The sequence below is a fragment of the Lycorma delicatula genome, chromosome 6 (genome assembly GCF_047948215.1).
Source record: "Lycorma delicatula isolate Av1 chromosome 6, ASM4794821v1, whole genome shotgun sequence".
Classification (NCBI taxonomy): Eukaryota; Metazoa; Arthropoda; class Insecta; order Hemiptera; family Fulgoridae; genus Lycorma; species Lycorma delicatula.
In genome coordinates, this window is record NC_134460.1 from 117,166,905 (window position 1) to 117,194,639 (window position 27,735).

Below are 27,735 nucleotides of genomic sequence, written 5' to 3' on the forward strand. Positions count from 1 at the left end.
ATAATCTTCAAAGGCATCTATGTTTCCTCCTATGTTGAGGACCTCTGTCTCCCTTAACTCAAGATTTTACATGGTTCTAATTTCCATAAAAATTTTTTTAATTCAAGCTTAGAAATTTAACTAGAATCCCATCCAATTTACTTTGCTGTCTCAAGATCTGTAACAAAATACTGTCAATGACACAGTACAGCCCAAGAGCTTAAATCCCTATCTTTCTTCAATAATATTTGTTCATTCAACATTTTTGAAACAACTGGATAATTACTCACGAACTTCATCTTATTTGATGAGATTCACAATTGTAATTCTTTGATAAGAGCTGTAGTTTGTAAACTGTAATTTATTATTATTAATCTTTACTAACTTGCACAATTACAACTATTTGTCTTATACAAAACTATACTGCTAAAATGTTTTATGCGAAGTATATCAGAGATCCACTGAGTTAGAAGTATTATAAGAAATAAATAGAAGTGATAAATGAGAAATTTTTAAGATAAGAGTAACACATCACAAACCCTAGGTATAGAGTTTTTAAACATACAACTGTTATTACCATCCTGTCTTTATCTAAGTAATACGTCATTTTGTTTTCTAACTATTATATTGATTATATAAATATATTACTATATCAATTTTTCTTGACGTGATCAAATTAATTGGCATATGAAAAAGTGCAGACAACTAATTAATTTAACTAAATGTTAAATTCTTTTGAATAAAAGTGTTTTTACTTTTGTCAAAAAAAAAGTGCTAATAATAAAATAAAATACCTGATAGGTTCATCAAAAAACATAACAGGAGGATTATTCATTAGTTCAACACCTATTGATAAACGCTTCTTCTCTCCTCCAGATAAGTATCTCACCTGAGTATTCTTTGCTCCTTCCAGACCTAAAATGCCAGCAACTTCATCTACCTGAAACAATAAAAGCACTCTGTAATTTAAATTAAATATACAGATAAATATATATAAAAAAAAAACAAATTAAACAATTCATCAATGTGTCATTTTAATATTTAATGTTTTTAATGTTACACATTTTCTCATGATGTTGCATGAATAAAATTAAAAAAAAAAAATATTTTTAAATGTTCAGAGCTTATAAACATAACATTTTAATACACACTAACAACTTATCTGTCCAAAGATGATAATGAAAGTTTTAATGCTTTAAATCAAAGAAAAGCACACAGTAAAAAAATAACAAAATAACAATGACAGTATACCACTTGTTTTAAAAAAATAAATAAAATACTATTCAACAGCAATATTAATTTATTACATAAATTAATTTATATATAATAAATATTAATCTATATATATATATATATATATATATAAGTTAATTTATAGCTACAAATTAGAATATTCAGATGTTATATATTTATTCTCTTTGGAAGCTTGGACTTAAAATAAGAAGTTAAAAAACTGGGCTTCTAAAATGTAGACTTAATAATGAATGCTCAAAACAGCATGGATAGAGTGTGCAGATATAAAATTTTAGGTGGTTGAAACCCAACCACCAAAGAACACCAGACTCCACGATCTAGTATTCAAATACGTATAAAAGTAACTGCCTTTACTAGAATTTGAAAGTTGGAACTTTCGACTTCGACATCACCTGATTTGGTGAATGCATCTTCACAAATCAGCTAATTTCGAAGTCGAGAGTTCCAATGTTCAAATCCTAGTAAAGGCAGTTACTTTTATACAGATTTGAATATCAGATTGTGGATACCAGTGTTCTTTTGTGGTTGGGTTTCAATTAACCACACATCTCAGAAATGGTTGACTTAAGGCTGTATAAGAATACACTTCATTTACATTCATATCATCCTCATTCATCTTCTGAAGTAATACCTAATGGTGGTTCCAGAGGCTAAACAGAAAAAAGAGAGGGAGTGTACAGAAGAATCTAAATTTTATCAATGCAATTAAGAAAAAAATTGAATATATTTTTAAATTATACACACATACACACAACACTATAATATGTAATTATACATATAATAATGATGTAATATACATATAATATATTTTAAAATATATTCAAAGTTATATACACACACAGTATATATCTGTAGAATATATATTATTTCAAAGTATACTTTGAATATATTTTAAAATAATCTTTACTTCATTTTATAATTTACTTCATTCATTTAGTAACAGAAGTATTCGAAGGAGAAGAATGTCATGTTCTGTGAATTTGAGAGAATGGCTCCATTGTTCAACCATATAATTGTTAGAGGTGCAGGTAGTAAATTTGTTAAACGGTGATAGCCAAACTTTGATAGAAAATGTTACATAAAGGAGAAGAAGTAGATTACCTCTTATAAAAAAGTTTTTTTCCTTTTTGTATAACAATAAATCGATAATTAAAATCTTAAAATTTCTTAAATTAAACAAACCTTTTTATTTTATGAAGGAGCTCTTTAATGTAACTCAACTGCAATGTAGTGAATCTATTCCTGCTAACATTAAAAAATCATAGGCTTCCATTGGTGCTGTTAGGAGAATTAGCATTTACAGCCAAATACCAGAAAGATTTATACAACTCTTTTTAAAAATTATTCATTTTTACTTCCTTGTATGAAGTAAAGGAAGTATTGTAATCGAGAAAAATTTCGGTTTTCAGATTTCAACGGAAATATCCATTTTGACCATTCCTGAATCCATTTTGAATAGCTTCGACATGACATCTGTACATATGTATCTCGCAAAACTCAAAAATGATTAGCTGTAGGATGCTGAAATTTTGGATTTAGGACTGTTGTAACATCTAGTTGTGCACCTCCCCTTTTGATTGCAATGAACTGAACCAAAAGTGTCCAAAAAAGACCAAAATCAGAAAAATTTAGATTGTGGACTTTTTCTTAATTGTAGTAATAAGCCCTCATTGAAAGCTTTTCAATGATGTAATATAAGTGGTTCTTATTTTCATTGGTTCCAGAGTTATAGCCAAATAAAATTTTAACCTCCATTTTTAATTTAAATGTATTGATTTATTAATAATTATTAACCTCTGATTGTAAAAAAAATTGACAGTAAATAATAATTCAATAATAAATGATAAAAAAAAAAAGAAAAAATATCAGTAGTTTTTAATGAAATAAAATTGAATGTACTTCTCATTAAAAAAAAAAAAAAAAATGTATATATGTAATTTAATAGGCATACAAGGAAATCATGTGGTGTATACATCAGATTTTTTAGACAGCTTTTAGAGGTACACAATAGCTTTGAGACCTTCTAGAATCGTACATTTACTTATAACTAAAAAGTAAATTTCTCTTTTAAAGTTTAACCATCACTTCATCATATTCATCACGGAATAAACTTAATCTAAAAGAGTAGTTTTTTACAGTTTTTTTGTAAAAGTTTTTCAGTATTCAGTATTTTCTTACAAAAAAAGATGTAAAATGTTTTATCCAATGTGAATAGAACCTTGAATGTGTAGTTAGGTATATTTAATATTTCAGTGATTATATTTTAAAATAGAGAACATTATACAATAAATGCATAAACTAATTAAGCTAGTAACTAATTAAGCTATTTCTACTGCTGTTAGTTAATAAATTAAAACATTAACTAAATCTATTAATACATAAGGTTAAAATCAGTACAAACCACTCTAGCTCGCTGTGATTTACTAGTTTTACTTGAGAGTTTGAAGCATGCTGCTATGTTTAATGTTTCTTTTACTGTAAGAAGTTGAAGCATTGATAGTTCTTGTCTTATGTAACATGATTGCTTTCTAAATTCTTGCAGAGACCTAAGCCTACCATTAACTAGTATTTTACCTTTAACTCTTGACCCACTTCCTCTATAAAATAAGAAAGAGAAAATGTAATGAACATAAATAGGACTTACGGTTTTCATATTATTTATAATGTATTTATCCTCTTGTCACCTACCATAAAATGTCATGACACATTGAATTTGTGTTTGATCAAAAATGATAATTCTGGTTTTTAACAAAGTGAGATGTGAAAATTAATCTCATTAGATATCTATGAAGTAGCAATGGATTTATTTGAATTAACTCCTGAATAATATGTAAATAGTTTAGTTTATCACAACTAATTAATTGTTGAAAAAATGGCATAGCCATTTCTAGAAAGAAGAAGCATATGATTATTAAGCAAAGTAAGAAATAAGGTGGAATTCTGTTCCTTCTTCATTTAAATAAATATAATGTGCCATATTAGCATTTCAAGCCTATCAAAACTCAGGAAATATTCAAATTTGCACCTTCATTCTGTTCACAGTAGGGATTGGTTGTATAAGGAACATTGTTACTCTAACAGAAAGTATCTGTGATTAGTGCCATTTTTACTTTAGATACTTTACATTCATCAGACCCATTAGAAACATCAGGTACATTTAGAATAAAATTAAGAACATATAAAATAACCCAGAATTTATTTTATGTAATTGTTACATGTTATATTAAAAACTCAAAACATATTTACTAAACTTATTATAAGGAACTTTGTCTTATAGTTTATATTTGGAAGTTCAAGTTAGTTTGAAAACAGTTCCTTCAAGGTTTCCATCAATTTTTTTATCTATACTCTGTTCTAGTAATCGAACAAAGCTGTTCTTTATTTTTTTGTAAATCTGATGTGATCTTCCAATTTCTTTTGTAATTTTAACATTCAACCTTTCAGTTACTGTGATGTTCTAAGAGTACAGTTTTCTCATACGAAATAATTAGCATGTCTATTCAGACATGCTAATAAAAAAAGAAGTAATCAGTCCTTTCTGCAACATATTGCACATTACCAACCAGGGAGATAAAATGACCCTGATAATATTTCATGCAGAATTGTCACTATGATCTGTCGTGTCTTGATTCTTATTGAAATTATATCATGATGATTGAACATGGTAATAACCGCAGTGTCTTTGGGCTTATAGACATATCAGTATCCCTTCACAAGTGTTTAGAGTATTTTTTGTTATTTAAATAATTTTAGATAATTTATATTTACTGCATAGTATTATATTTTTAAGGTATGACATTATTCTATGTCTTTGACTGATAGAGCAAAGTCAAAACTCTTTTATATTTGTGTTTGTTCAAACAAGAATTCTGCAGGATTAAAATAAATTTTAAAATTTATACAACTGCCTCATGCATAATTGTTCCTCCACATAATCATTTAAATCAGTTAATTACCGTGCTGTTCAAGTTATTACTGAAATAGTCTGGATCATTACAACAAATTGCTTTTTAGTAACAATGGTTGAATGTCCATCAATATTCCTTTAAAAAAAACAAAACACAAAAACAAAGAAAAAACTAGACCAGTATTAAGACTTGTTCACTATAGCAACTAACTAATAGTGTGATAGCACAATAAATAATAACTTTTTCTGAGTGCAGCAGTCAATTGGATGTTACTTGAATTTGTGTTTGATCAAAAATGATAATTCTGGTTTTTAACAAAGTGAGATGTGAAAATTAATCTCATTAGATATCTATGAAGTAGCAATGGATTTATTTGAATTAACTCCTGAATAATATGTAAATAGTTTAGTTTATCACAACTAATTAATTGTTGAACAATTTGGATTTTGTAGGTAAACTCCAAGAACTATATGAAGGATAAGGCAATGGATAAATTGGAGAGATTTATTTATATAAATTAATGCTATATGAGTGTCTTCTTATTGAACAAGATGGACTTCAGTATCATCTGCAATATATAGTAGTTTTTATATATATTCATTGTTATCAACCGTATGAACAGTTTTCAATGGACCAGTCCACTTCAAATCACTTACTGAACTTTTACCTTGTAATCCATGTTTCTATGGATTAGTTTCTAATCCATGACAGAACTAGTCCTTGCCTTATATTTTAAAATATAGAAACAGTCTCTGAACTTACATTACACTTTCACTCTTAATTAAAACCTTATTTCAAAATACATGGTATTGAATAATTCAGTTTGCCATTTTATTCTATAAATTCAGAATGTATAAAAACAGAATGGTAATAAAAACTAACTTCAATTCTTTTTAAATAATCAAGATTGTCAACATCAAAATAGAATATTTTTTATACCTTACTCAAGATAATGTGTGGTGTTTTTGTATATGGGGAGTGTTCTGAGACATATTCGCCAAACTAGGTACTGGTACAGAACCAAAATGAGCAAAAAGGTTTATATTGACATAAATTCTATTTTGCTTTGTTTTTCTTCTGGACGCCATTTTGTGATTTTCAACAAAAAAACTATTGCCCAGGAATGGGTAAATTTACTTTAATTAAATTAGGAAAATCTAAGACTAGTATCTTATTCTACAAAAAAAAAGTTTTTAAAATGTCACCTTCAAAATTTTAAAATGGCGGCTACATTCATTTTTTAATCTTCAATATATTTGTAATTATTTGTCTGATCAAATTTTTACTTATTATAAACTTTATTAATCATTTTATTTTAAATAAAATGACACCACATTTGTAAAAATCCATTGACAAACAATCTAGTTATTGCAGAGAATTAACCTGGCAGTACACTTGCACACTGTAATGCAAGTTAATAATTTTTTGCCTGTTTTTATTTCCTTCAATAAATGTAATAAAAATTATTAATAATAATAATAATAAATTAATAAAAATAATTAAAATGATAATTTTTATTATTATTAGAATAAGACACTAGACTTAGATTGCCAAATTTAATTAAACTATGTTTACCTTACTGAAAAATAATTATTTTGTTGAAAATCACAAAATGGCATCCAGAAGGAAACAAAGCAAAATGGGACTTATGTCGATATGAAATTTCTTGCTCATTTGGTGTCCTGAATCAGTACCTGAAGTTTGGCAAATACATCCCGGAATACTCTGTATAACAATAAATCTCACATAATACATAATTAAATTGGAAATGAATGATTTGTATTGAAAGCTATTACATAAAACAGTTCTATAATGATCTGTTTGTAACAAGATTTTGTACTGGTAATGTCAGATTAATATAAGTTCATTTCCCCAAACAGCTAGTTTAACAATTGATAGTATCAAGCAGTAAATGATGCTTAAAGAAAGGTTGAAGAAAGTGTAAAAAAATCCACCCTTGAATAAAAGTAAAAATAAATTATTTTGGCAGTATTACTTTTATTTAAATTGTGACTTGCAAATTTATTTCTCATTGTTTTATTTAAACTCCATTTAAAAAAAATTAAAATAAAGTTTTACCATAAGTAACAACCTTAAAATGTAAAATAAATAGTTAACTTACTTAAAACCTGATAAAACATTGAGCAAAGACGTTTTTCCAGCACCAGATGGACCTAAAATACCAGATAAGTGTCCAGAACGGAATCTACCACTAATCCCATTCAATAAAGCCTTTTGATCAGCTGTAAAATACAAATGAAGGAAATTGTTAAGATATAAATAAATAAGACTTTTATTGTGATCAGTACATAATATGAGTAATATATTAAATAGATCACATCAACAATAAGTATTATATTATATATTATTATATTATATTAATTAATGTATTATATTATATTTCTTCATGGTTAATAAAAGTGTCCTCAGTATTTGCCTGATGGATCAAGAAAAACCATGGTAAAATCTTGATCATTGCAGCATTACAAATACAATTAATTATATATATATTCCTGTTTGTTTGTGTGTGTTTATGTGTGTGTGTATATATATATATATATATGTGTGTGTGTGTGTGTGTGTGTGTGTGTGTGTATGTATGTATGGTCACGGGCACATGCGTGCTGATGATTTGAAGCAACAAGAGAGTTTCAGAAAAAATAATTTCCCCATGATCTTCTCTTAAAATTATTCTTACTTAACTTTCTCTTTATATTATTTTGACTTTGAATTCTCTTAAAATCATTTTTATTTTGAATTCTGTTAATATAATCTTCATTGGACTTTCTCTTAAAATAATTTTTACTTTGCTTTTAATGGATCTCAGACCATTAAAGCCTTATCCTTTACCTTAAATATAATTATATTAGTACTGTCTGTTATTGAGTGTCTGTAATATTCTCTGTTATTAATATCAATTAGTTTAAAAAATTCAGTCCATCGATCAACATCCAAAACAATTTGATCACTATCGATCTGTAAAACAATTTCTGTGTTGTTTTTAATTCTGCGAAATTCCAGAGTAAAGTTATTGGTAACATTAATATTTTTAAAAACCATGCCTTTCATTGTGCAAAAGAAAATTTTTGGAAATTGATAGATGGGAACAGTTTGTGAACCTAGTAATAATGCATCAACTCAACTACTCTTTGGCAGAGACACCGCTCATCACGATCACACTTTTTGTCTACAGCTGTGGATCTTTAATGTAAGCAGCTGCATGACTCTACCACCAAAGTAGAGAAGTGAGTTATGATATTAATTGTTCAGGTGAAGAGAATCTGGGAAAAAGGAAGAAGAGAGTAGTTGTACATAAGCACAACTGTATAGTAATGAAAAAATCTTTGTTATATTCTTCTTGTTTTGAAAAAAAACGTTAACTGTGAGTTGACTAAAACGTTAACTAAGTTTTAATTGAAAATTAATGAATTTTAATAATACATATTTAAGTTAATAAATTATAAAAACTATATTAAAATATTCAACACATTTTTGAGTAAATCTTTTCACTAAAAATAATTTCATTTATCAGTGAATAAAAAGAATACCTAAATGATAAATAGATTGGAAAACAACTAAGACCAGACCATTTTTAATATTTATCTACACATTTTCCTGCTTCACTATCTCCCAATTTGCATGCATATGACAAAATTTGTTATCAGTTTTAATTGTTACTCTACACTTTTGGTGTTTTTAAAATTTTTTGAAAACACATAATCACATCTTCGAACTACATCAAATGTACTTTCTTTTCCAATAACATAAGGGGTAACTACAGGCTGGATAACTTTTACAAGAACCCCCTCATTAAAGGTTTGTTTAATGGTTTTAATTGACTTACAAACAGTTTATAATCTCTTCCATTTTATCTTATTATACATAGGAAAAATATTTTTCCAACTGATTCCATCAATCACTTCTCTGCACATAAGTGTATGTTTATGCTTTATTTTACGATCAATAAAAAGAACATCTGAATTCTAATTTTCTAAGAATACAGTAAAATTATTAACTCGCAATCAATAGAATTCTTTCATTTTCATTTATTCTTTAGACCATCAAATGCATGACAGGACTTAAAATAATAGTTATTGATAGCAGCATCATAATAACTGCACACTTTAATACCTGATCACTTTAATACCTAATAATTGAAAACATATCTCTAGTAATGTTTTTTAAAATATATGAAACAGTTAGAGAAAAGATATTGTTAATTATAATGTATTTGTATTCAGGTATTACAAAAACTTGTTCCACAAAGTATTTATTACAAACGATAATTCCACCAGCATCTCCAACAACTTTGTGATCACAACCTGCATCATGAGACAGCATCACTTGTAAAAACAAATTTTCTAACTTTATCATTTTAAAAGATAAAATCCTTTAAATACACATGTTTTTGAGCTTTATTAATCTTTAAATTATGCTTTGTTTTTCCACCAGGTAATTCATCTGTTCCTTTATGAATCAATCATAGCCTTTAAATCAATCAAAAACATGAGTTATTAAGAATTTTCCAATCTTCTGAAGAAAACTTATTTGTCCATCCAGAAGGAATACAACCTTTAAATTAAGTTGTTGAAACAAATATATCTTTTCCATAACTAGTTTTAACAAGATCTAAATTTTCTATAACTTATTTTTTTATTTTGTTCCACAAAATTTGATTTGTATTCACAAATCTTTTTGAACACAGTATTTTCATTTATACAGTTAAATACATCAATATATATTAACATCTCTTTTGTTACATATATATGATTATTCTTTAACATACTCCTTAAATTTTCAATTTAACCTTGAATCACTTTAAAGTTCCTTTTCAGGAATATTTTTCCATCACTTCAGGATTTTTTGCAAATTGTAAATTACAAAATTTCTAAAAGTTGAAAAATTGCAAAAATGTAATACAATAAAATAAATATAAACGTTTTATATAATAGTATAACAGTATATTCACTTTTTTGGCTTATACTATGCATTCTTATAACTAAACAGATGAGTGGTCTGAAGAGGCAGGGGGTCATTGACCTCTTAATTTCTAATGAAAATTACCACAAAATAAGCCTAATTTCCATTATAGTGTATTTTAAAATTAATTTATTTAATTAACTTTTATGAAGTATGTCATGCATTTAGAAGCCACTCCCCCTCTTATGTAAAATACTTACAATTTTATTCCTTATGTCGAAGTTTCTTTGGACGACTTATACTCTGCTTCACGATTTTCCTTCTATGTTCTCTATAGGGTTCATCATGGTGTAACACCCAGCAATAGTCTGCCATCATCACAGTAGTACATCTTCCTGAATATCTCCTTTCCATTTCTTTCATGTCTTGATGAAATCTCTTACCCACCTTTTCGCTAATGGGACACATGTTTTCAGGAAAATAGTACACATGTGAATCTAGGTAGTGAACCTTCAAGCTCATGGAACAGTCTAAATTTTTGTACTTTTGCAGAATCTTATCAAATATTGATTTGAAGTTCGAATCCTTTTTATCGCCCAGAAACTTGGTTACTACGTCTTTAAAGGCTCCCAGACTTCTTTTTCTGCAACTTCCATTTGTTTCTCAAAATTACCATCTTTGAGAAGTTTTTTAATGTCAGGTCCAGTTAAGACATCCTCTTTTAGTTTGGCGGTTGATAAGACTGGAACTTGTCACAGATGTATTTAAAACATTAAACTTTTTTTGGTAAGGCTTTGACAAATTACTTCATCAAGCCTAACTTGATATGTAGAGGTGGAAGGAGAACTTTATTCAAATCTGAGAGCTTATTGAAGCAAATTTTTGGTTCCAGGTTCCAATGAACTCTTTTTGGCCAATCTTTCCTTATAATGAGTTTCTCTGCTATCCCATTCTGACAAAAAAACAAGGAAACTTGTGTAACCTCCTTGCTGTCTTAGGAGCGTAAATATTATTTTGGGATCGCCACACGTAATCCACTTACGATTGTCGTATTTAATTTTATCGAGAACGAATTCCAAATTATCGTAACCCTTTTTTAAATGGACAGAATGTCCAGCGGGTATTGAGGATTCATATTTCCATTGTGAAAAAGAACAACTTTGAGGCTTCTTTTAGACGAATCTATGAACAGTTTCCAATCGGTACTTTTGTACAGAATCTTAAATCGAGTAAAAATTCCACGTATATCAGTGCAGAAGACTAATTCTCCTTCTTCCGAAAAATGTCGAAGAAAATCCTTTTCTCTGTACCTGAACCAGGAAAATGAGGTGCCAACTGCTAGTAGGTTCTTCTCTTTTAACCTTGAACCAAGCAATTCTGAATTTTCTTTGGTCAGATGTAAGTCTTGAACAAAATCGTTTAGTTCAGATTAAAAATAAGGCTCTGATGCATAGCTATCTCCGGATTCATACTCCTCGATGTTATCGTCATTTAAATCACTTGTGGAACCGTCAATTTCATGTAAATATTTTGGTGGAATTGGTACTGGTACATCTGGACCATGAGGAACCGGGCGTAAAGTGGATGGCATATTTGTATAGACAATTCTTTTTTTATTCTTCAAGTTGAAATCGTGAACACTAGTCGAACAAAAGTAACATCACTGGTGTGATTTGTGACTCTCGCCAAACCATTGGAACTCTAAATCTGGACGCTTCTTATTCACCTTTGACCACCATTTACCATTATTCACTATTTACGTCTTTCAACACATTTGTAGCAAAGTAGTAGGGTGCCCAAGTATTAACTTGATCTATTTTCACTCCGAAATACGTGAGATACACTTGTCGAATGAAATTTGATATATTTCTTTCTTGCCTTTCCACAATTAATTCATCACGAATGTAACAAAAAGAATCTACAGAATCTTTGCTGCCTCTTGAAGCCATTTTGAAAACGGAAAGTTTGCTTTATAGTCTGAAAATATATTTTCCACCGACACACGTTTGATCATGGAGGACGGAAAAACTCAATTTACGCACGCTGATGGTTGAAACAGCACTGATAGGAGTTGCACAGTGCATGAGTGGCGCAGATAGCTGCCAATAAACATGTTACTTCTTAAGTCTTGTCACGACCTGTCGGCCAAGCTTAATTTATTATTAAAAAAACTTTTGTCTGTTTTATGGTATCACATTTTCGCAAGTTTTCAACGTTTTACAAATATTGAAATGTGCGATTTGCAAAAACTTCTGACGTGATGGAAGAATTGAAGGTTATTTTCGGATTCAGTGATAAAAATTACATAGGAATCAATTATCAGAAGTTAAAAAACATTCCACACCCGAATTTTACGGGCTAGTCTTATCTTTTTCTTCTAAGATGTCAACTTGACTTTTAATGACGCAATCAATTTTGTCTACAACAGGTTTTACACTGACAATATGCTTATTTTATACTCAAGGAAGAATTAGTGAAAAAAATATTATCTTTAAATATATATATATATATATATCTTTTCATTGTAGTTTTTAAATCTTTAGCTAGTTCATTCTTAATTCCATCAAATTATTTTCTAGGATTTAGTCTGATCCTATTCGAAGGCCTTTATTTTACTGGTAGAATTATTCTCTAGCTTTTTCACTGCATCATTAAATACACTGGGATCTGAAGAAATATTTTAAATCTCTTCCCCAAATTTATTGAATATAAAACCGTAATTCGAATCCATATTTGTTATTCTTCATTATTATTGAAATTTTTGAGAGATTAATGCTTTTTGAAAACAATGTAAGAGCTTCAAAACATAAATGACTACAGATTGGACTACATCATAATTTTGAATATTATCTGTTGTATACAAGATATTTTTGTTTTTTAGATAGCACTGAAGTTCCAGTAGAGCAGATGCATCACCATAACTATCAAAATAAACCACATTGTTATCTTTCTTTATGTAACATGTCCATTGAGTTCCTGTAGAAAATTTGCTTTTCACGTTAATAATACCACATTCAGTTTTATTAGAGCGGCTAGTTGGTAGTGTATCTCACATGAAGATTCCCTTAAAATATTTTCTAGCCAACTTTTTGATAAATTTATGTAAATCATCATATGATAAAGGAACTAGAGTTTTTTTTACTGGCTATAAAATTTTTTTCTTTTATTGATAAAATAATATCACTTAAAGAATCTATCTTTTTATTAATTAGTTTTTCAAACCAGAAACTTTTGGATCATTCTTAATTACTTCAACCAATTCCTTACCAAGAAACTCACTTAATTCCTTATTCAAGTCATTTAACCAGGAGTACAAGCTTCTCTATCAAGTACAAGCTTGTCTCAGTAGAGGTGTAATTTTATTTCTTAGCAAAGGACTAATTTTTTACATAAAAGGAAATTTCTTTTCAGCCGTAGTCAAAATATCATTCAATAATCTGCTGCCGATCTGGTTGTACAATAATGTAAAGCTTAACCTTTTTTATTTTTCAACACTCTGATTGCTACTTTATATTGTTCATTTGTAAGCAGAATTTTGTCATTATCTTCAGACAACTGATCATAAGTTAAACCTACTGTAACAGTTTTCTGTTTCTTTGCAGCAATTCTAACATTATTTTTCTGTCTGACAGATTGACTTTATATTTATATAAAATCATCTTTTCTTTATTATATAGAAAAAAAATTTAATACACTTAAGATTAAAATCAACATTTATCATTCTTTAATAAATATATAAAGAAGTACTTAAAACTAATCCCAATTTTTTCTTTATCAGCATCAGAGGTGCAATTAATAAATCCGTAAAATGTTCATTTAGATCAGCATCTTTAGAAAACTATCTATTAATACCATGATTTTCCAACTTCTTACCCACTATCCATTTGTCCTCTGTATTCTTATATTTTGAATACCAAATATCATGGTCCATTCAAGCAGAATTTGTAGGATTAATTTCTTTATTACAGACACTAAATCCTTACTCTACAAGTGCCGATTGAATAAGTTAGTGCTGTTAGTAAAGTCAACATATTAGACAAATTAAAATTGCAGAATGACTCTAAACTCTACTTTACTCTAATCTAATCTACTCTAAACTAATGCAAAGATCAATGGTGAACTTTACCCACAAGAACTACAGAACCTTAATTCTGATAACAATTGCATGGCTATCTTGTATCATATGTATCAGAGTTTAAGAAGAGTAGTATTTAGAGATGACAATGTGTACTTCACATATGAAGACTTTGTTAAAGACTATCCTACAGTGGTAATCTATATTCACTTGCAACGACTGAAAATCGATTGTTCAAAAAGCAACATCTAGATCAAACTAGATTTTACTTCTACTGTTTTAACACCATATGCAACACTGTTCCAGTTGCTTCTGTAGTTGTCTCAGAGATTAATTTTACATATGACATTACCAGGAATTGGATTAATATGTTTAAAGTTGTTTTGATTTTAATAGTATTTTTAACATTAAAATAAATTGGATACACCAAAGTGCACAAAGAAAACACCTTTTTCAGACATTGAGAAAGTAAAAACAGCAAATAACAAATGATGAATGAAAGCAGTTTGTAAGGTTTGTAAACATAGGAAGAGTACTTTTATAAAAAATCCAGAAGCTAGTGAAACTGTAAAAGAAACAAAAATTGTATCATCAGAAGAAACTGTTCAAGAGGCTGCAGAGTTGAATAAACCAGTAATGAAAAAATTTCTGAAAATCAAAATTGTAACACATGGTATAGACTTCTGGGCTGCAGATTTAGTAATTGTGGATAAATATTCTTCTGATAATGGTTGATAAAATATATGTTGAATGATCATTTCTTTAATATGCTTAGTCAGAACCTTTAACAGAAAAGAGTTGCTAAGTTTCAGTGTAATTATCAAAAGAGCTTCTGAAGTTACTCATAAAGTTCCTAATCTTTTACATACAAATAAAGCAAGAGAATATAAAAATGAGGAAGTATCTGCGTTACTGAAAGATTATAACATTAAACTGTATCTTACAGAGAGCAAAAAGAAAAGCACAATAATAGAAAGATTTAACAGCACTTTAAATAACAAGATTAAGATACAATTTGAAATTAAAAAAACATTCCTAAGGGTAGATATTTTATTGGGATTATTAAGAATGTAACAATAATTTTCACAGAACAAAAATTATGAAATAATAGAAGTCAACACAAATAATGAACATGAACCAAGAAAAATATTTAATTCTTCTGAAAATAAGTTTAAAAGACTAAAATTTAAAATCAAAGATTGTGTTAAAATTACTATTAAGAAAAGGTCTTTAGAAAGTAAATTTTGAAATAACTGAAGTAGAGAATTATATATGATTACAGAGATTAAAAATACGTTTCCAATTACTTATCCAATAGAATATTTTAATGGAGAAGAAATTGAAGAATATTTTTATGAACAAGAGTTGCAAAAAACAAAAAACTTTTAATTAAAATTGAGTAATAATAAAAGATGAACGATCATATTACAAGTGAAAGATCCAGTGACCTTTTTGATAATATGGGGACTTTTTAATTTCATTTAATGCCCTTCGATAAAAGTACATCCTTATATAGGACAGGAGCAGAGAAGAGAGTAACAGAGAAATTAAAAGAGTTAGCCGAATTCATTGAGAATCATGAAAAGGAAAAAATGTACTGATGCTGTTGCTGATTCAGTCATTTTAAATAAATGTAAATACACTTTTTGCAGATCGTGTATGGATAAATGGTTGGAGAAAAAGAAAATATGTCCATCATGTACAAACCAATTCAGTCAATTTTAAAAATTGACCTTAGTAATAGAGATATGGATTCAGATTATCAATAATAAGATCCGAAGAGTAAAAGAGATAAATAAGAAATTTGAAGGTAAAAGAATTTACGGGCAGAATGTAAATACAAATTTAAAAGTAAAAGGGATGTGAAAAACAAAAAAAACAGAGATACTAGAGAATTTTTTGAGTGCTTTGGTAATAGAAATTTATAACTTGATTGTATTTTATTAGAAACTGTAGTATTAAAATCAATTCTGGTTCAAAATATTTCCGTATAAGTTTCTGTTTAATTTATGTATTTATTCACAAATCTAGAATCATGTAAATTTATTTTTCTTTATTTTCTAAATTTTGTTGTCTAAAAACCGAATAAAATGTTGATGTTGAGTTTCGTGTTTTCTTTCATACACCAATAACTTATAAAGACGGGAAGTAACTACTCTACGAATTTATTACTTAAAATACCGGAATTCATTAGTTCTTAATAATAGCTCTTTTTTGTGAAAATTTATTTCATTTTAGTCCATTCATGAAAGTCACCTTTCATGAAGGTGCGTAAAAAGAAGAAAAAAACCCAAACACGATCAAAATCGTCCGAAGACAAAGTCGATAATAAATAAACGACTATGCACATTCATTCTTCAATATCGCAGATTACACTTAAGATTCGTCGCAGGTTGAGATAAATGTAATAACAAACCAATCACGATAAAGTATTTTCCTAACAAATCACAATTACTATAGGATTGACCAATCAGAAACTCACTACTTACACTAATCGCTATTGTAAAAGAAACTGATCAATTATTAGGCAGTAAATTCCATGTTATTTAAACAATCAGAAGGTGGGAATAAAACTTACCAATTAGAATTCTATAACAAATTTGGTCCATAAAATACGTACTGACCATGAATTCTATTAACACTACAACATACTCAATCACTAAACTTCACATTTTATCAGACACAAAGAATGAGAATCATCCAGACAAATAATTATGACCAAACACAAGAAAGACAATTATCATTATTATTTTGTTCGATAAGGATAAAAAACATATGTGTTAATCAGTCTTAATCAGGGTATGTTTCAATATTTATTTGTGCATAATGTATATAACAGCACAATGTATATATATATATATATATATATATATTATATTATATTTCATATAATAATTTGTAATCTATATATATATATATATATATATATGTATAGATTACAAATTATTATATGAAATGATGTACTTTTATAGATCTTGTATTTTTTGATGGAAGCAAACTGAATCTGTAAGTAGGTGATAAATTAAAATATAAGCAGATTTATGTTTGTGTACTATTAAAAGCACAGCGATATCATTAGCAGTAGAGAGAATAGGAAATGTGTTTACTCGTAATTTACAGTAAAATTTACAAATTTATATTTCATTTCAAATATTTGTATTACGAGCCGAATAAAAGTAACGGCATAAAGCAGTGTTTAATTTGTTTTATTCACCGGAGTGGGAATATCCTATACACGAAGTCATGTAAAAAAAGTAAATATTGCAGATCTTAGTCGATGATACAACGGAATATTGAAATTTTACTAAAGAATACTGGGATTTAGGTACTGGACCTTGGAAATTTTGCATTCACGCAGTAAACACAGTCTAAGTGATTACTATTCTCTTGGGTTTATAAAACAGGACAATAAGGATTGACGTATGTACTCTTACTTGGTGATTGGACGGAAACAATTCGAATAAAATAACGAAAGAGATTATCTTATTGCAAATAGTGTTTTATAACATTTTCAAAATGGTATCAGACTTTAGTTTTACAAGTATTTGAAATTTTAATATATGAATTTAATTAGAAATATGTGTATACAGTATATATATCGGTTTTAGGATATTAGTTAACGTTTCTCCAGTGACTACTAGGAACTTATAATGTATCTTCGTTAGGAAAATTGTCGACATTCTAGTGAATAAATGATAAATGTTTACATTTTTTCACGGTAAAAGATTTATGTTAAATATCAATTTCTATAATTATCGAACTTAGTAAAATCGATATTTTTATTGTAACCACACTTTTTTACTAAATCGAAATAATGGTTTAATATATGTTTCATTCTTTGTTTATGTTTTACTGAATCCTAATTAGAGCAGAAATCTAAATAATTTAATGGCTAAAGGCATCAGAAAAGTTTATTGTAATATTTCCAAAATAATTAATCACATCGCAGCAGATTTAAGCCTACATTTCTGTACGCACTTAAGACAAGCATACCCAAAACGGGTATCTTATTTACATATTAGTACAGAAGATATTATTATTTTATTATTTAACACACATGGACATCTTTGTAAATACACAAAAACCGGCTCATAAATTTCCATTTAAAAGTAATTAATTAATTTTTACAAATTAATGAAATTCCACAGTAAATTTCATCCTCTAAAAGTTTCGAAACAGATATGGTTTTAACTGTTGTATCATTTTACATTTCAAATGTAAGTATATTTTAACGGGTAATCGTAAAAATACATGCGTATATAGTTAATTTTTTTATGAAATTTTATGATGGCAGAGGGTTATGAAAAACATTTTTAATGATTAAGGAAGCCGGTCTCCGTGGCGCGAGTGGTAGCGTCTCGGCCTTTCACCCGGAGATCCCGGGTCCAAATCCCGGTCAGGCATGGCATTTTCACACACGCTACAAATCATTCATCTCATCCTTTGAAGTAATACTTAATTGTGTACCTGGAGGGTAAACAAAAAAAAAAAAATGATTAAGAATACTAAAATTCTTTATTACTGTCCTCCCTTCTTTACTATAATTAAAACTGAGTATTAAGGTAATGGAATTGAATATTATAATAAAATAGAAAACTTTGGAAAATGAAAAAGTTGATTTGGAATTAAAAAAAAAATCTATGGAATAAAAGATATGGATCGAAATATCGTGAACATTGTACAGCAAAAACATTAGCTACAAAAATTGGTCTCATCACATCAAAACGAAAAAGCATCAAGGAGTTGCGCAAACAGTGCCAATTGAATGTAAACGCATGAGTCGTAGGGCTCTTGCAAAGAAATGCAGTTTAACAGGAATTTCAAAATGTAAAAGATTTTAATTGATTTCAAATATTAATCGTGTAGTTCAAGAACCGTTTGACAGAGTTAAACTTCAGAAAGTTAAAAAACATCAACTAAAGAAGTTTGGGCTGCAATTAATAAGATAAGCTAAGCTAATCTATCTACTTCCTCGTTGATATCTCTTTGTTGGGCAAGCACATAAATGTGACTGCCGGTAGCGAGTTATGAGCAGCCGGAGGCCTGATTGTCCTCCTGTCACTCTTCGCATCTCTTAGTCGCTGCTGGATCGCTTTCGCAAGTGCAAGCAATTACGAAAACACTGATTTCGGCCCCCGCTTTAAAAATAGCACAAGTAGGCCTAGGGCGAACCCAAACTGGGCGTAACCTTGCTTGTTACAGTGTACTTACACTGGCAGTCGTTACCATTTCGTTGCCACGTGTCTTGTAGAATAAAAATTCTATCGCTTTACAAGGTCATCTATAAGGCGGATGTACATCTAAATCAGACATCACCCACCGAGTTGGATCTCATCGAAAACGGGCAAATTATGAGCGCTCTAACGTATAATTAATTAAACAACTACGTAAAATTAGTTAAAAAAAGAATCTTTTTTTGTATATTTTTATGAACTCATATTTTCCACTATAAATTTATACTGATTGCTTATGCATAAAATAAAATATCTTTTACAATAAAAATTCTATAGTTATTTAAGAATCATTTAAAAAAGAAGAATGCATCTTTTTTTAATTTAAAGGAATTTAAAAAAAACCACTGATATCGTTTTTATTTTAAAAACACTGTTAAAATTACTCGCTTTATAGTATTTCGTAAGTATTGCTTGTTTCTCAATTAATTCGTATTTTCTTTTCATGTTATTTCTTCTTTTTTAATTAATTAATTTATTCATTTTTTTCAAATACGAACTTTTCATCAGTGTTCACTGATGATTCCTTAAAAGTCGAAACGGGCATCTAATTTTAGATTTTAAGAAAACTTCATAAATACGTTTTTCATTATCTTCAAATTTATTTCAACAAAGTTTTCTACAATCTTTCTTATGACTGACATTCCAATGAACGATGTATATGCTACAAGAGATAATACGATGTAATGCGCTGTATAAAAGACAATAGTCAATGATTGTTCTTTGACAGTAGTAGTAATATACCCAATCTCTGTTTAAAGAAGTAAAGGTTTCACTTTTGTAGGACTCAAGTCCACCTGCTTTGAGTAAAATCGCCGTTCTATGTAAAAATGTATTCGGCTCAATGAAAAAGAAAAATGAGAAATCACTTCATTCCCAATTTTTCTAATTAAGTCTCATATGAGATATGATACTGTTAGGAATTATAATGTCATTTTTAGGAGTGAATTTATCTTAGGTCAGATCATCTACAACTAGTCCAAGCAAACTTAAACCGCGTCCATACGGCTCTCTCACTATGGGTATGCTGCGGATACAGGACCATATCGAGCGATGCCGCCGGGGTAATAACCAGCCTTGAACCCGTGGACCTCCTCGTTCGTAAGATGGAGGTGATGTACCAGAGACATCTGTCCTTTGCAGTCGGCATGAGAGATGGGATTCAATCGACCGAGGATAGATGGATCCATAGACTGACCCCAGACCTCCAGAGATGGCTCTACCGTAATCGTGGGAAATTGGATTGCGAGTTGACCTAGTTTCTCATCGGTTACCGTGACTTCAAAGCAAACCTGTGCACGCGGGTATTGAGACCCTCCGCTAAATATGGAAGGGAGGACATTACAAAACCACACCGTTTGTAATAGGTTTGTGTAGCATAGGAAAGCATGCCTGAGAGTATTCAGAATGCTAACATCTCATAACATCACAGGGACTACGTTGTAGAACAAACTAGCGTGGTTTTACGTTGTCGAGAATGATGGTCTCAATTATCCGAGCAAAGGTGGGGAAAAAAGTTCAAGGATGAGCATCTCCTTAATTTTCCTTTAGCTTTGCATTCGTAATTAAAGCTGGTCCGATCTCAAGGAGAAGTAACAAAAAAAAGAAGAGGAAAAAAAGTCACCTACAACTATTAAGATTATGGCAAAAACATGTATGATTAATTAAATAACTACACGAAATTAGTCAAAAAGAGAATATATTTCTAGGAATTCATATTTTCCACTATAAATTTACACTAAAATTAATATGGTTTGTGAATAAAATCTTTTTTACTGTAAAAAATCTGATTTTAAGAATCTCTTAAAAAAGGATGCTCCTTTTTTAATTTAAAAATATTTAAAAAACCGCTCAAAAATTCTAATTACGAGGGTTATTTTTTTCAAGGTCTGATCGGTCATGAAATTAAAACCACAGTGAAAATAAAATTTTTTTTATTTGTAACAAGTGCTTACATAGTTACGCTATTTCTCTACGTAGTCGCCACTCCGATTTAGACATTTGACGTAGCGTGGTACCAACTTTCCAATATCTTCGTCATAGAACGGAGCCGCCTGTGATTTCAGCCATGTTTCTACGCTGGTCTGCAGCTCGATGTCTGTGCCAAAATGTTGTCCTCCTAGCCAGCGTTTCATGTGAGCAAAGAGGTGAAAATCGGATGGAGCCAAGTCCAGGCTGTATGGTGGATGATCAAACACTTCCCAACGAAAACGCTGCAGGAGCTTCTTTGTTACAGCTGCAGTGTGCGGCCGAGCATTGTCATGGAGAAAGAAAATGCCTGATGACAACATTCCTCTTTGCTTATTCTGAATTGCTCTTCGTAGACGTTGAAGTCACGCAGTATGAGGCTGCAGTGATGGTCGTGCCAGGTTCCATGAATTCCACCAAGAGAACTCCATTCCGGACCCAGAACACAGTAGCCATACACACTTTCTGTTGGAGAAGGTTCGCTTGAACTTCTTTGGTTTACTGGGAGAATGAGAATGCATACACTGTTTGGATTGTTCTTTTGTTTCTTCAGTTTCGAAATGGACCCATCTCGCGTCCCCTGTGACAATTATGTTCAAAAAATCTTCTCCTTCATTGTGGTAGCGCTGGAAAAACGTTAGGGAGGCGTCCATTCTCATTGTTTTGTGATGGTCGGACAGCATCTTAGAAATCCATCTCGCACACAGTTTGCGGTACTGAAATTTCTCACTCACAATGGTGTAGAGAGCTAACCTTGAAATTTCAGGAAACGAATCACTCAATACAGAATTTGTGAACCGATGATTTTCTGGAATTGCCTCATCCAATCGGTCAACGAGATCATCGGTTGACACTCGCTTCCTTCCCTGACCGCCTGCATCATGAGAATCTGCACGTCCTGCTTTAAAGTTCCTGCACCATTGTCGCACTTTGCTGTCACTCATTGAAGTTTCACCGTACACATTACTTAATCGTCGGTGAATTTCAGCTGCATTACACCTCTCAGCCTGAAGAAATCGAATTACCGCACGCACTTCACACTTGACAAGAGATGCTATTGTTGAACACATGTTTACGTGCTAGCTACGTGTTCAGAACCAAACGAAATGACGCGGCGTGATTGAAGGTCATACTAGAGACGCTGCGCAACAAATATGCGCAAAGGTTCATCCGATTTTGGTCGGGTTTTTATTTCGCGACCGATCGGACCTTGAAAAAAAATATCCCTCGTAATAAATTCAGTTTTCGTTTGGAAGAAAGGAACGAATTAATTTCTATAATATGAATATTTTCAAAATTTTTAAAAAAGCCGTCTTGGAGGAGGGCTATAAGCTACTGACCACATTTTTCATAACCATTGAAATCAATATAAACCGAAAAACAGAACACTATTGTAATTTACGCTTTTAGAATATTTATTTGATATTTGCACGTGTTGGAATGATAAAAACAATTTTGTTTCGTTTAACGTTAACACAGCTATCCCAAATATTTGAAAATGTTACTTATATTCTATAAATCTGACATTGATGCTTTTACTCGGGTAACGTGTAATTTAAAAAAAAAATAGTATACGACTATAAAATAATGAGAACAACAGAAAATAGCTTCACACTGCCACTGAATAGTGAATAGTATTTATATACCTATGAATCAACAGTGCGTCAGTGCTGGTATAAATGCATTATAAAAGGAAATATATATATATATATATATATCCTATAAATATATATATATATATTTCTTTATTTTATATTTTTAAAGTTTTAACATGATATATAAGACCTGAATATACATGTAGATCAGGACGATAACTTCTATCTCAGAATATCAGAAAGAAAACCTTTATGAAGAATTATTTTATTATAAACAAGCAAGATGAGTAAAAATACGAAAAAGAGATAAGTGGAAGCGGAGATAATGTAGATGTCACGTAAAGCTCTAGAAAAAACGCCGGCTGGATTATTTAAAACAGATGAAAAAGATACTGAAAAGATGGAACGAACTTTGTAGTTTATAGATTTACAATATAGTTGGAATCTTTGGATGATAGATATGAGAAAACAGTGTACAATAACAAACGGATAGGATAGTGCGCAGAACATTTTCGAGGAAACTAAGGCCGATCTCCCACCAATTCGATGCTACCGCTTCTACACCTTGAAGCAATTGGAATGTGAAATATTGAAAGCGACTGAAAAATCGGTTGCGTCGGGCAAATTCGCATACCAATAATAAGCGACCGGAATGTTATTTCGCTTTGCTAAATTTATCACTTGACAGTTTTTAATTTGCAAAATTTCAAGCGACGAAGATGTAATTGTAGCTAATTATTATTTGTTCAGGAAGAAGAGAAAACAACGTAAGAGGAGGTTTTGTGTGCGCGTAGGAACTATCCTATAATGAAAACAAATTCAAGTCATTTTTCCGAATGTCAAAAGAAAGTTTCAAGCTGTTGCTTGAGCTAGTACGATCTATAATTACTAAAAGAGATACACATAACAGAAGTTGTATTCTTATTGAGGAAAGATTGCTAATAAACATCGAGGTGACTAGTACACTTTAATGAAATTATACGATTTTGAAAATCAATTTTTTTTATTTAATTACTTCTTAAATGTAACGTCATGTATGTACAAAGTGAAACAATTATAAAACATACAATTTTAACTGTAATTACAAATTAAGTAAATGAGCACTGTTAACATCGTAATCTGAAGGTGGCATAGGAGTTTCAGGAAAGAATGCCGACAAACTGTTTGATGCACAGGAAAGAGATGAAAGGTAGCGATGATGGAGGAGAATAACACGTTCATTTCATCTAACAATGTCAATGCTCATCTTTTAAAAATTTTAAATTGTGCTTCAGTTAGTTCATTAACGTAAGACAAAAGATTTAGTAAGAAGTATTTTCGAGGACAACCGTCATTACCGGATTGTTTATGTTGACGATAGCCGAGAAAGACTTTATCGATTTCATTCAATATTGATTTTCATTTCAATTTTTTTACCAAAGATGTTTGTTGTAAACGCATTTAAATTTCCTCAGCTTCATTTATTTGTGATTCGGGGTTTTCATTCGATTGGTTTGTCACATCAACCGGTCAGAGGGGCTGAATGTTTTAGGTGTAGAATTATGAACTGCGTTATAATCATGTAAATAGTTTAGTTTACTTGATTTTCTGCCTTCACCACTTGGAGGAAGTTTCCTGTTTCAAAAAAAAACTGACCGCAGATTTTTCCACTTTTCTTTACAATGTGTAACTGAAAATCACACATATACCTACTGTAGCTGTATTTATACACTGAGTGACGTGTAAAGTTAATTATGTTATGTGCATTGAAAGTTTTGTTATTAATATGTCGTGTATTACAAAATTTATTACTCTCACCTAATGATTGGTTTAAAAACAAAGAATACGATTGGTTGGAATTTTGTGCCTGATAACGATAAGAATTACTCTCACCTTATGATTGGTTAAAAAACACAGAATACGATTGGTTGGAATTTTGTGCCTGTTAATGATAAGAATTACTCTCACCTTTTGATTGGTTAAAATACACAGAATACGATTGGTTGGAATTTTGTGCCTGTTAATGATAAGAATTACTCTCACCTTATGATTGGTTAAAAAACACAGAATAAGATTGGTTGGAATTTCGTGCATGATAATGATAAGAATTACTCTCATCTTATGATTGGTTAAAAAAACAATAAATACGATTGGTTGGAATTTACTGACTGATAATTAATCTATGACTTTTAGAGTTGTGATATGTAGAATTTAGTGCTTTTTGATTGGTCAATCGTATTCCTTCTCGTGATTCGTTAAAAAAGTACGATATTTTGATTGCCTAGTTCCTGATGTAATTTCTGGAGGGCAGTGAATGTTAAGTATAATCTGCGATGTGTTTGGATGAATGTTAATTGCCGTCGGTGTTTTTTATCGGCTTGCCTCTCAGTGGATTAGAAATGTAATGGGTCATATTTCATTGTTTTTGTGTACTTTAAGAGAACGTGGTGAAGAGCCAAACTTTAAATAAATTTTCATCAAATTACACTACTATAAAAATTAATAAATATTTACATATTTATTCTTTACATATTCATATTCATATTCACATAGTCTTTTACATATTCTTTCTTTATCTCCGCTATTGTAAAATTTAACACAAACATTATTTCATTATTTACTGTAACGCATTAATTTTTACGATTGCCCATTAAAATGAAGTTACATTTGCATGAAAATTGATATAACTTAATTAAATTAAATGTAATAAACATAAAATTTTTCCTGTGACAAAATATAATCAATAAACATTTATTGAACTGAAATGGTAACAATTTGGATGTGAAAATTGTGACCGCTTCTAATAGGAAATTAATATTTTGCCGGAAATCATTCCCTTTTTGCATGCGAAAAAGAATAAAACTACAGTAATATGTGAATTCACATATTTAAATGAAAGCTTACAGTGTAGGTGTAAAATGTGTAAACTGGGTTGTATATAAAAATAAAGTAAGTATCGTTTATAGTGCATCGACTAAAATGACAGATCGGATAGTGTCCAAAAAGATGTCTCTTGTTATGCTGTTAATACAGAAATACACTTTATAATTACATAGGTTGTAGAGACATACGCGTACTTTCACGCACACTTCTACATAACATTGCGCAGTAATGTTTTTTCTTATTTTTTATGTATCTTTTGTTTAGGCATTTTAATATTTGATAAAGGTTTGTATTCTCTTTCAATTTTTTTTTTTGTTGTACTTTCACTGTAGTCACGTACTACATAGGTCTGCTATACAAAAGCTAATGTTTGCATTATGAAGAAATAATTACGTAAAAGCAATGAAAGAAAAACTTAACAAAAAATAAAGTAAAAATTAATCAGTTTAATTTATTTCTACAAAAAACATTAAACAAGAAAACGTTATTGACATAGATTTGCTATGGTAGATGATTTTGCAATTTTATGTTTCACGTTTCATTGTCGTGTCGCTTAAGCGCAAGTCCTTTATGCTCGTAAATAATTATAAAAAATTTCCCATTACATTAATTAATTGGAAAAGAGCTTCTGCATATAATAGTTGCTATAATCACAAATAACTTAAAAGCACAATATAAATAATTCAGATAAGAAACATTATTATATCGCCTAAAAACATTATTATCAAAATATCAATGGTTTTATTTATAACTCAGTAGATAAAAATAAAGCTTTGATATTTTTAAGCTTTATTCCTTCTACTTTACTATACAGTCAAACTGAGTAGAGGCGCTAACATTGCACTTGAGTTAGTGTGATAAAGGTGTTTAACTGATTGTGCATTTCTCGGTTGAAATATTTATATTATTTATGATTTTTTGCAATAATCATTATAAAAGCTTTTGATGTTTTCCCAGTTCAACAAACATGAAGACATTTTTTTTTTTGTTGAAAAATCAATGTTCTTAATTTAAGTTTTAGTAATACACTCAAACCTGTTTATACTGACCACCTAATGAATGGTTCCAACAAAGTGGTCAACATGCAGAGGTGGAAAACTTACAGAGAATCAAAGAAAAACGATTGTGAAATAACTGTAGATGAAAATGTATTTTAAATACACTAATTTAATATAAAAATTAGAAAAAATAAAATAAAATTACAATACAATAAAATAAATTGAAAATGTAATACATTTAGTAAGTGTCCTAATAATCCTAGAAGCGTACCATAGCGTTCCACAATATCATACCACAAAATACTTCAGATTTGTATTAAATTCTGGAGGTTTGGTTTGTTTGGCATTTCTCCCGCCACCACCCCATTCGATCGCCCTAAAGCATAAGACCGAATGTCTGTGCCACAAACGGCTACTGAGCTTCGAAACAGTTTAGCGACCAGTATCCTAACTAGTCGCGCCCTTGCGGTGTGTAGGTCTGCAGAGGGATTTTAATCTAGGTACTCGATCGTGGTAGGATCCCGGGTGACTAGGGTTCCGGGTTAGGCATTGGATTGGTTGAAGGTAGGCGCATTGGCATCGTGCCACGGTTATATTGGTATTGTTTGTGATTCGATTTGGGGCTCCCGCTGGTTAGGGTGGCTGCGCTGTCGGGGTATGGTACCCTTGCGACCGGGGGCGTGGCTTCCCTCCGCCGGTGGCGACCCTGATCTTGACTTTGTAATGCCACGCGAGACATCATGATGGGACTAGGATGCGGGGCTTGTTCCCGGCTCCTGTGCGGACCGGAATGAGGTTGCGTTCCCCTTGTTAGGTGACCTAAATTGGTCGACTTAATTGGGTTTAGGTCTGAATTTGTATGTTGCGTAAAACATAATTTTGATTTGTATGAGTGTAGCATTGATTTAACTTTAAACTCGTTCGTTCTCTGAGGCATTCACAGTC

At 30.2% G+C, this 27,735-nt stretch overlaps 1 protein-coding gene across 9 annotated transcripts in view; it reads right to left on the reverse strand.

Annotated features, from left to right (window-relative positions):
* Positions 1 to 27,735, reverse strand: part of LOC142326149 (ATP-binding cassette sub-family G member 4-like) — a 131,863-nt gene that overhangs the window by 24,035 nt on the left and 80,093 nt on the right. For 7 of the 9 annotated variants that reach the window (XM_075368368.1, XM_075368366.1, XM_075368371.1 and 4 more), the window contains 3 exons: positions 7,264 to 7,384; positions 3,635 to 3,830; positions 774 to 919 (listed from right to left, as the gene is read on the reverse strand). In XM_075368368.1, the coding sequence (XP_075224483.1) occupies positions 774 to 919; positions 3,635 to 3,830; positions 7,264 to 7,384 (463 nt within the window). Of the gene's footprint in view, positions 1 to 773; positions 920 to 3,634; positions 3,831 to 6,716; positions 6,848 to 7,263; positions 7,385 to 10,321; positions 10,479 to 27,735 lie in introns of those variants that run through there. The other 2 variants (XM_075368372.1, XM_075368370.1) reach the window with 2 other exon arrangements.